The sequence below is a fragment of the Battus philenor genome, unplaced genomic scaffold (assembly GCF_028537555.1).
Source record: "Battus philenor isolate CCGP_79_NKW_IND1 unplaced genomic scaffold, ilBatPhil1.0.hap1 SCAF_6, whole genome shotgun sequence".
In the NCBI taxonomy this organism is placed as follows: domain Eukaryota; kingdom Metazoa; phylum Arthropoda; class Insecta; order Lepidoptera; family Papilionidae; genus Battus; species Battus philenor.
Window position 1 is genome coordinate 15,652,466 of NW_027181726.1, and position 12,297 is coordinate 15,664,762.

The window sequence follows — 12,297 nt, forward strand, 5'->3', positions numbered from 1 at the left end:
AGGAGTTTTAATATCCTGTAGAATACATTAATCTCACGCAACCCCGTGTTTCATCACCGACAATGTTTGCAAACATAATAAAGATTTGTTGTTAATATATTCCTCGTGTTTGTTTATCAAAAGGTTGCTTACAACTCCGCTTTCTCGTGAACAACAAGAATTCGTAAGTAATCAAAACTTTAACGGAGCCACAAATTATATATTGTTGAAGCATGCACGAATCGGGAACGATGGGCAGATCAATTTCGTAATTTGAATATACATTATTATGATTTAATATTTGTATTGCTTTATTTATTGATGGTGCAATTCAAATATGTTTTGAATTAAAAATAACATTTATTACTAATTAATCCTTTCGTATTCGGGATTATCAGTTATATCTGTAAAAATTTTAGAATATGTCAACAAAAAACTGAACACTGTGATTAAAAAGTAAGTTAACAACTGTCTTTTAAAACCGAACAGGGCTACGAAAAAAATCAAAGATTGTGGGTCTTAAAATCCTCGATTGACAATAACAGTATTTAAGGAATCAGGCGTTACCTCGCGGAAGTTCATCCTAAGTAAGAAAAGGACCAATATTTAGCCACTTCCACACATACAGTGGTAGTCGTGCAATAAAGTACACCGCCCGCCAGCCCGCTGATAAATGCGTATGCGGCAAACTATGCGAATCGCACAACCGCCACCGCCAAATTACTTAACATGTGTTTTACCCCTCCACGGGGCATCTTCAGGAGTTATGTTACACCGATTAGTGCCAAACACAGAGATGTGCGGAAGTGGCTAAATATTGGTCATTTTCTTACTGACAATAAAAGGCTTCGCTGATAGTGTAATAATATCATTTGGCTCAGCTAAAACCACTTTAAAAGATGTTTATGTCCCAAACGAGTCAAGTCTCAATTTGTCGATGTCATATATGTATTGATTATTCGCGACTTTTTTTGCCAAAACCTCGACTGACATTGAAGGAAACTAATAACATTGTTCTCCTCAATCTTTTACAGAGGGCTTACATTCTTTTCTATAATGGCAGTGAGTTTGAGTTCATGTGTACGTGATAAATATTCCAGAAAAGCCTAGAATGAAATTCAGCTCTTATATAATCGCAACCTTCAATTTAAAATAACAAGGTTTTTTAACCGCATTATGATTTGATTAGAGCCCACGAAATACCAATTTTAACAACTTTCAGGAGTATCCTATATACAGTAAACTTGTTAAGACGACATATGTAACAAATAAAACCAATCCCTACTCTCTCCCTCTCCCTCCCTCTCTCTCTCTCTCTCTCTCTTTATCTATCTATCTATCTAGATACATATACTCGTATTTATATGTGTGTGTGTGTTAAGATAATAATTGTGTTATCTAAATATTAATTATCTTTAATTTCTATTGTTTAATTATCTGTGGCGGGCGAAAGTAAAGCATGTAAGAGAACGTCATGAGAAACTGTCAGAAATGTAATAATGAACATTATATGCTGTTTCTTTACAGATAAAAAAACTCAATTGTGTTTTTTTCCAACATGAAATAAGTTTATAAACAGATCTTATGTATATATATATATACATACAATTGGGATCACCAATTAAATTTCGAAAGCTCTCAGTAATGTGGTCGCTGCCATTGTGTTAGGGTCATGTAAATTGTAAATACTCTCTACATTTGTGAATACACCTACTCCGATCAATCTTGGCTGACATATTCCTCGTCAACGTACTCGGGTGCTAAATGGAATTCGCTCGCTTATATATACAAGTATATAGGTATATATATATATATACATATATATATATCTTGGTATGGAAAGTAATATTTCTATGATAAATTATATTATGTCAGTATTTAAATTACGTCGATCAGTTCAAGGAACAATTGTAATGTTTTATTTTTTAATTTTGTGTTTTATTATTCAATTGCACTTTGAATTTATCGTTAAACGTGTGGTGATACTTACGTAATATACATACAGTGTCAACTTATCAGTAGTGTCGATAACTTATCTTGAACTCGGCTTACCTTTTGCGTATTGACCTCTCGTGTTGAGATACCCATTTTTTCGTGATGTCGCAATTGTACGGGATATATTATCTGGTAATAGTGTGCACCAATGTTGCGGACCAATTCCTGGTTTTGTCTGTATTCGCGTAGCAGCCGCTCCACCTCGCCTGTGAAAGAGAAATTTCAATTAATTAGTTATAAGACTTAAGTTAAGATAAGTTGCAGTTAAGGTAGACTTTGAAAACCAAACATTATATGTGCCACTTGGAACAAAAGGTTCGATGTTTCAGCCCATAGACGCCCATTGCAAGGTACAGTTCTCCCCCAAAAATCACCACATCGTCCTGCGATGCCTGCATGCAGCGAATTTTTGATACCTTAACTATATCGACAGTTTACACAAGTGGTTTTCTTCCAAAGATATCTATGGGAATTTATTTCATAATTGCCAAGCTTGTTAGGCGAGTTGGTAGCAATTACACTAAAGATAAATATAGTAAATAAAATAATGTATGCAAGGCAACTGCCTCACCCAAAGGTATCTATGGAAATATGCACATGTAAAAGAACTTATTAAATAATAATAGAATGTAAGACAAGACTCTAATGTATTAAAAAGTTTAATCTAAACAAACCTGTGATATTAAAAGATAAGGATAGAAAATATAAGAATAGAAATAAATTGAGATTAGAAATAAATATAAAGAAATCGAGAAGAACGAAAGTAAGTGTAGAATAAAGATAAAACCCTGAAAAACAAATTTGTAAATAAAGTCCCTGTCCCAAACATAATAGGGGTACGGGAGGCTACCAACAGCGGGGGCCATTAAAAAAAAAGGTATCTACGGAGGATGTACTATAATCACAACGCTTGGCAGACAGATTAGTGATCGCAGTGTGGTATTACAGTACGGAGAAGACGCCACAGGCCATCCTCTAGAAACTTATTTGTGAGACGTGGCAATCCTATATAATCAATGCACAATATATGGACTATATAACAATGTATTTCAGGAATCGAACCGCGACCTACAATCGCAAATCATAAATGTTTAGTCATTTAACAGTGACTCTGTGTTTGGCACTAATCGGTGTAACATAACTCCTGAAAATGCCCCGTGGGGGGATGAAACACGTGTTGAGTGATTTGACGGTGGCAGTTGTGTAATTCGCATTGTTTGCCGCATACGCATTTATCAGCGGGCTGGCGGGCGGTGCACTTTGTTGCACGACTACCACTGCATGTGCGGAAGTGGCTAAATATTGGTCCTTTTCTTACTTAATGTTTAACCAATTTTAATTCTTGTTTTTTTTTCTATAAAAATAGTGTTTTCATTAGTTAAATAATAATTGTACACATTTAGTCTATTTTAATTTATTTTTCTAGTACTTTAGTTCGTTTAGTTTTATTTTTTTATCACTATGCATAGTTTGTAATTTTTAATGTATTAGGTGCAATTAATATTCTTTATTATTGTAACAATTTATTTTATCTTTCCTTTCCATACTATCAAAATATAATGTTAAATTCTAAAGAGAGAGACGGTTATCGTTGTTCAACGAAGAACAGACACCCTCAGGCTGTACAACTGTGTCATACGACGGTAGCAATATCACGTCACACAAGTGCGTGTATTGCACGGACGAGACTCAAGATGCGATCGCAAGACATCGATGTGAATACGGAAATCGCCGTACAGATATTGACGCACAACCTAAGGATGGCAATATGGAATGAGAAAGTGGTTGCACGAAACGTAATTTTATAAACTGTACATTGTAAGAACGTCGCTAAGATAAAGAGACTTATTTTTTACATCACGTAACATGCAAAAAAGTGTGCAAAAAAATCGGACATATCCAACGTTGTCAAACATAGGCACATACGCTAATGTCTATGGAACATAGATCCTTATAATAAAAACATAACAATGTATTCATAGAATTATATCTTACATTTTTTAAATAAAAATATTCATGTTTTCTTACAAAACAAAAGAGACGTAGAAGTGAAACAAAAAAAAAACATAAACAATGTTAACAGCGAAACATCAAAGATTCGCAAATAGTTCTTACCGAGAATACACTGCGAAGTTATTTACCAGCGACGGTAAAAGTAAATATAAAGAAGGAGTAATGGAATGAAGTATTGTGAAATAAAACATGTTTCGAAACAATTGAATGTATACGAGTGTAATGTTTTCTGTATAATAATACAAAAAAAGACTGCAAGAATCTTAACTATGCCGTATGTTTACATAGGGGATATATATGCCCCCCGCCCCACCACCCAGCATCAACGTTCAACGGATGCATGAGAGATGTACTCGACTATGGGTAATGGTAGTACCATTTGAAACAACCTACTTTAGTGACTTTGGTATCGTTTTGTGGTATAATGGTATGTTCAAGACGCTGCCGCCCATCTTTAAAAAACTTGTTTATGAACAGTGGAAACTCTACGTCAGCGTTCCCCAAACTTTTTTGTGTCGTAGACCCCATGCCATGTTTTTCCGTGTTGGGTAGACCCCCTACTTACATGATATTGATTTTCTGTAAATTTCTAACTTTAGTGAAGTTGAGTGTTAAAAACTTAAAGTAAAAATTCATGTTAATTTATACATTTTTTAATTGAATTTAAATTAAAACTGCTCAAAATATAATTTTGTATCTGTTATGTAAAATATACGTAACATATTAATATTTTTTTACTTTATAGGTACTTTCATAAATAATGTAAATGTTTTGATGTTATAAGATAGTATGATGTAAGTCAATAGGTACTATCAGTGTATGTGTTGAGATCCACTATCGTGGACCTCCATTTTCATTTCATGGACCCCCAAATTTTTTTTCGCTAACGTAGACCCCTTGCAGGTTGTCATAGATCCCTAGGGGTCGATATAGACCACTTTGGGAATCACTGCTCTATGTCATTAATACACAAATTGTGAATTATAAGAATGTATCCCAGGAATCAAATCCGTAAACTATGATCGCAAATTTCACTCCTTTACCGCAGGGATACCACTGCTCACTGGTCATCTATTTTCACTGACCATCTGTTATCTCCGAGTTTTGACTATCGTGATCTCATAGGATTCCTATAGATTTTTCCATCGTACCATTTGGAAGCGAACTTCAATAAAGTTGTCTGGATACATCATGTATGGAACACTTCATGGCTCCAGCGGCCATCTGTTTTACTACCTTTATGGCTTGTGATATCTAAACCTCTGCATAATGTCATGAGTATGGGAGGTCAATTGTCTAATCGACCTTGCGGCCTTTGATCGTAAGTATTGACATCCACTGCAGGGCTACCACTGCTAAAATATATGGCACAATGTATTTTAGTTTTTATTTATTTGATTATTCTCTCTTTTGTAACATCAATAGGACCTAATAAATACATTTAAAAAACTTTTAAGTTAAACGGTTTTTTGATACCCATATTGTGGTGGTTGTGGCAAAATATGTACCTAGTCCGTCATATTGGAACAGCGTCCATCTTGAATTTTAAATTTTGAAATAATCATCGTGTTTTACTAGTGTAGTCCTTTCATTTGATACCCATATTGAGGGGGGTTAAGAAAAATATGTAATCCGCCATTTTGTATCGGCGGCCATCTTAGATTTATAATGTTATTGATTTTATTATATTGTATTGTCATCTAAATTAAATGTGTGTACCAAATTTCAGATCAATCTGACAACGGGAAGGTGCTTAAATTTCAATTTCTAATTTTGACCCATATAAATAAATAAATTCCGTACGGGTCGAACTAAATAAAATTGTTTAAAAAAAACCAGCATTATCTCAGAATTTGTTACAGACAACTTATTGACATGAATATGAAATAATTATTTCTAATATTATTTTTAAGCACGATTATATATATATATATATATATATATATATATATATATATATATATATATATATATATCGTTTATATTCTTAGAAATAGTTTTTCACATTTTGTTTTCTGCTACGTTTCGATCACGACATTTGGTTTTCCTTTGTTATTCGCGACAATTTTCAAATTGCAGAACGACTTTTATCTTTAAAGGATTCTTTTGCAATGCGGATTGCTGCAAAATGCCCTTTGTGTTGTATAAAGGAAAACAGACAGATATATTGATCATTTGCATTTAATGCCATTTTTGTGAACATCTAAAATGTCAAGAAAAATATGATTCTTTAGTATGGTTTTAATAAAATTCAATGGTAGAGAGATATTACAGGTTGTCATCTACAGAGTGTTTATGTATAGATGTAAAAATGTTAAAGGTTTGAATGTATACCTTTTCTTTTCAACGGATAGAAACCTACTGCAAGATATATTCATTCGAGATGTCTATGCGGAGATATACCATAATCGCCAAAGATAGACGGATAGGCGATAGCAATGTAGTATTATGGTACGGAGAACGCTGCTGCCCAACCTTTAGAAACTTGTAAGCAGTGGCAATTCTATACAACTAATACAAAGTGTAAATTATAAAAGATTGTATCCCGGGAATCGAATCCGCGACCAACGACCGCGAGTCTCATTCCTCTACCGCTAAGCTGTTAGTAAGAAAAAACGTTTTCAAATTTCGAATTATTAAATATTAAAATTATTATTGTTCACTCTTTATCCCTGTAAACATTAATGTACAAAGTGATTGGTCAGTCGTATTCCAATAGAGTTTCAGCGTGACCACTACATAAATGGTGATTTGAAATAGGTGTAAAAAAAATCAATTTAAACATCTATGACCAAACATCCTGTCGTTTACTGTGAATTGATAGACGTGAAAAACACTTTAGATTTATTATATCATCATCATTTTAGCTATATGATGCCCACAGCTGGACATAAGATCGACGCCAAATTTTTAATATATTGCTATTAAATAATAAATAAAATACCAGATACAAAAATTGGATATAAAGTTGAATAAAAAATAATAATAATAGAAATATAATAAATACAGAAATCAAAAATTGTAATACAAAAAGAATGCGGTGAATATATTATAATATAATTAAAGAGGCGATGTGTGAAAAGATTGGGAAGAAAAAATGTGAAGAATATAAAAAGTTTCTATATAAATAGTATAAAATGAAAAATGTCGTGTGGTTGCGAAATATTTTCCTATGTATTGAAACATGAAGACAAAACACTTTTTATTTTATTTACCTATTTAAAACACTTTTTATACATTTAATGTATAACGGCAAAATTGTCGAAGGCTTTTGCTACCAGGTAACCGTAAGGCAGTGTAAATTAATAAAGGTAAAAAAAAATAATAAATTGAGTGGTAAAATAATCACATAAAACACCTTTTATAAATATACCGTAAAATATATATCGACATAATAATTACATAAATATAATAAATAAAAAAATAATTATCGTGTTGATTCTGTCAGCTTGTCAAACAAAAGTTTTCGAGTATAGGTTGTATTGCGAAGGAGTGAGTAAAGTCAGTAGTCGAACAAGTATATGAGAAATTTCGAAATGTTTTCTATATCCTTTATAAATATTACACATCGCTCAATTAAAATGTGTGTAACAAAAAAAAATTTACAAAAATCATAATTTTAACTATCGATACGTGTTAATATCGATAAGTAAGGCACATTACTAGCGTTCGATATTCTCCAATATAGCTATTTTGTATTTGCCCCCGCTAATTAATTATCGGTCTGATTGATGGATCTGCATCGAGCCCTTTCATAGTAACGAGTTGGCACTTGTATAACATGCAACTCATTTGTGCGCGCAGTATTACTATACGTATGTGTGACGTACAGATGTCTGTGTGAGTGAATAGTGCTACGACATAGGTACACACAAACACATGTCACACACACACATCGGTATTAACTATAGAAAAATTCCGTGACGTGGTTACTTGTGTGTAGCAAGTATCAAGATATTTTTTTGGTTTTCTAACATAGTAAAACTTAATTACTATCTTCCTTGACAAACTTAGACTTAGACCCCTTGCACGTTGTCATAGACCCTTAGGGGTCGATATAGACCACTTTGGGAATCACTGGTCTCAACCTTAGGATACAAATGGTTTTTGATATTTTTTGAATCCAGCATTGAAAGTTTTTGAAATATTATCTAAGAAACTATTGTGAAAAGGTGTACAGTGCCTATAGAAGGATATATTAATTACATGAAGTAGAGTAAACAAATATATATATATATATATATATATATATATATATATATATATATATATATATATATATATATATATATATATATATATCAATACATATATATATCATAGATTTAGCTTTCATATTCCTTAAATAAAAGAAATTGTTGTTTATAAAGCAAATAGTGAAACAAAATTCATTAGGACATCTGTATAAAACAAGTAAATATTATTGAAACGAGTAAAGGAATATTAAAATTGCATGAATTTGCAATTAAAATTTTCAGAAGATACGCCTGCATTGTATACCACGAGAACCTATTGAGTCGTCGCTACTCGATTATGATGAGATCGGAATACAAAATGGAATGGAGACTTCGGTTTTGATGTTTTCATTTAATAATAACAGAATATTTGCTTTTATATTTGAATATCGATTCGTTTGGTAGATTTATAAATATATTTTATAACTAAAAACGTTGTATGTCGCATTAAAACGACTATTAGTTTAATAAACGAATATAAAACCTATATCGACTAAAATTTTATAATTAAAACACTTTTGTACACGACTGTACTAACATTAATTTTATACTCCCACTAATCTCGTCACATACAGGGGCTAGAAAATAACATATATCTCCTTCTTTATGTTGAACTGATTTTTTATATCATTTATAGGCGAAGGATGTTATGACAAGGTCTGCTACATGTTTTCCTAGAAGAAAATTATTCTTGCCTTGAAGACTTTCAAGTTAGAGTCATCTGGAAACAATGACACCAGTACAGTGTATTGTTCCACACCTTGGCTGTTCGAAAGCTTAATGCGGGTTGAAGTTAGTGCAGTTGAAGTGTAAGAATGGAGTAAATCCATGCGTCTTGTTGTCCGATGGAAGAAAGGAGTTGGGAGGATTCATTAATTCAACACCGCACACACTCTTGTTTATAGAGTTGTGGTGATGAAACTCAGTAGCGTCGATCTGTTCACCCAATGTGATGAAGAACTGACACTGATATAAAAAATTGTAAATCAAAAATTGAAATGTATTATAAGTAAGAAAAGGACCAATATTAAGCCACTTCCGCACATGCAGTGGTAGCCCGCTGATAAATGCGCATGCGACAAACAATGCGAATTACACAACTACCACCGTTAAATCACTCAACACGTGTTTTATTCCTCCACGGGGCATCTTCAGGAGTTATGTTACAGCGATTAGTGCGAAACACTGAGTGTGACTCTGATTCCATTACAAAGTCTTTATTAACGTCACGTGAATTTGTTAGATACCTATGCCCTGTAGTGAGTATCTATCGCTTGATAAACCTGAATAACTTAAGTAACAATAAGACTAGATGTAAGCCAAGGACTTTTGATATCTAGAGATGAAACACTTACTCATGTATTACAAAAGGAAGCATTACAAAGGCCTGTAGTAATTTTGCATTTTACAAAAGCCTTTATCAAAATTTAACTATACAAATTTATTCATGACAATACCTTCATTATACCCGTAGAGCCTTCGATGATGAATACAAAGCGGTACTATTTCGGATGACTCCGGAGCAGTGGCACTATTGTAAGGAACTGGAGCGAACTGTTTTGCTCACTGTACCGCCGCCATTTTGTTTCATCGCAGCTTTTATATAACTTTCTCGTTGTGCAAAAGCAATAAGCTCGAACCGGCCAAATTGTGAGTGATATCTACGCTTGGTAGATTTCTATACGTGCTACGTAATATAATAAAATATTTCAAGGCATACGCAATCTCGTATCAAAGTGCTGTCTTTGCATGAATTATTTTATTTTATATATTTACTTAAAATTTATATACAAATGTAAATAACGGACTTACATGCAATCAACGTTTGGTTGGAATAATGTAGAATGTTCTAGACAATTAGATATATGTATATATAATACCTTCTATATATATTCAAATAGATTATATATACGCATGTGTATCCTGTGAAACAACATATACATATTAAATAATAAATGGCATTAGAATAAAAATTATGGTCGATCGAAATATATAAAAATGAATCCTAATTTACCATGGTTATGTCATAATTTCACAATGACTTTATTGATTTTATTCATAGTTTTAACTAGTTCCTCAAAACGTTCTTAATGATAAAATGTAGCCCAACGGTGGGCAAGCTACAAGACAGGCAGAACAAGGTTCTGGAGTAGAGACAACGGATCAGCAAGCGTAATGAAAGACGTCTAACTGTACGACGCTAGATGTACGCTGGTACCTACTGGACTTATTTGAAATGAAGGCCTATGCGCTGATATGTTGATGTTAAAATATATAAGTAAAAAGTAATATATATATATATATATATATATATATATATATATATATATAAACTCACGTGACGATTAATATTTATTTTTATCTGTTTTGTTTCTGTTGATGTTTATAGCTTTATTGTAACATCACTGAAACTTGTTCGCGAAATAGATTTAAATTGTTATGGTACTATAATATAAGACAAGTTAATTGTTGAATTGCAATTGTTAACAACGGTTTTATAATTGAATATCGGACTAAACTTCGTATAAATTCGTGGACGAAATTTCAGTTGAATTCTCAGAAACTGTTGACCCTTTTGTACCATTTCGATTCAGATCAATCGATAACAAGATTTGAATGTTCGACAAACTCTGCAACGCAAATATGAGATCAAAGGCAAATCCGAAAGTCCGTTTCTAGATAGTTTCCAATTTGCAAGAATACAAATGTACCAGCGTCGAGCTAGGGTTGTCACTTCGTGTAAAATCAACATTTTTTTTATTTCAACTCCATTAGATCTTTTTTTAATTTATTGCTCCCATTACTGTGGGCTTCTCTTTTTCTCAATCTTATTTTTGGTACAGCGATATAAAAACCTTTCTATTTTCACTCTCTCTCTCTAATCCTTCACAATTTCTTTCTTTCCTCCTTCGTCTTTCATTTTTTATCATCGCAACATTTAAGTAAGAAAAGGACCAATATTTAGCCGATTAGTGTCACTGTGTTTGGCACTAATCGGTGTAACATAACTCCCGAAGATGCCCCGTGGAGGGGTGAAACACGTGTTGAGTGATTTAACGGTGGCAGCTGTGTAATTCGCATTGTTTGCCGCATGCGCATTTATCAGCGGGATGGCGGGCGATGCACTTTGTTGCACGACTACCACTGCATGTGCGAAAGTGGCTAAATATTGGTCCTTTTCTTACTTAGGATAGACTTCCGCAAAATAACGCCTGATTCCATTAAATATCACAATATTTAGTTAGTGAATTTGTATGTCGTGGTAGAGGCGAGAGGTATCAGTTCGCTTCTCTACGGGACCTCTAAAGTAGTATTGGTAAGATATTTCGAAATTTAAATACAAGTCTAGTTTGTGAATTTGGATTCCGAAACATTGCAAGAAAACTCCAAACAAGATATTGTCGTTTCCCGAGCACTGTACGCGTTCGTTTTGATTATTCCAAGACAGTACCGTGATCTGTCAATCTTTTCATGTCAATCAAAAGTTGAATATAACTTACTTTGAAAAATCTATGCAAGTAAAAGTTAAATTATTTCATTTTTCTTAAAACCTTTAGGGTTACTAGAGCCTTAATCCTAATCATCGACATCTGGTCAGATCATAGACCAGATTTACCGTCTACCGGCCCGAGGTCGCCCCTCGAGAACCTTTCGATCCTAACAGCCTTCAGTTGCTCCAGCGATATATCTCACCACTGATAAGCATTTCTTGAAGCCACGTCAATGACCTTCGTTTTTTGGTGGAATTACTTATTTCTTATACCATTTTGCACCAAAAAGAAAAATATTGTCGTTGACTTTCTTTCTACTTTTCATCCACAACTATAACACCTTGTAAATCCGAGTCACAAATAAAGTAAATTAATAATAAAGTTGTAGATCAATAAGAATACCAAATGAAAGTTTCGAAGTTGAATAAATAAATTTTTTCTGTATTAGATATTGAATAATAGTCTAAATTAAATTTCTTAAATGGGTGACGAAGCAAACAACGAAACTAAACATCGATAACCCTTAAAGTACAGAGAAACCTCAGTAAAGGCAGTTCAAACATTTGCCTGAAACTAATCACACA

General features: G+C 33.1%; 1 protein-coding gene across 1 annotated transcript in view; it reads right to left on the reverse strand.

Annotated features, from left to right (window-relative positions):
• Positions 1 to 12,297, reverse strand: part of mmd (mind-meld) — a 514,304-nt gene that overhangs the window by 247,559 nt on the left and 254,448 nt on the right. Inside the window, exon 4 of the mRNA XM_068773325.1 lies at positions 2,032 to 2,180. Coding sequence (XP_068629426.1) covers positions 2,032 to 2,180 — 149 coding nt within the window. The remainder of the gene's footprint in view (positions 1 to 2,031; positions 2,181 to 12,297) is intronic.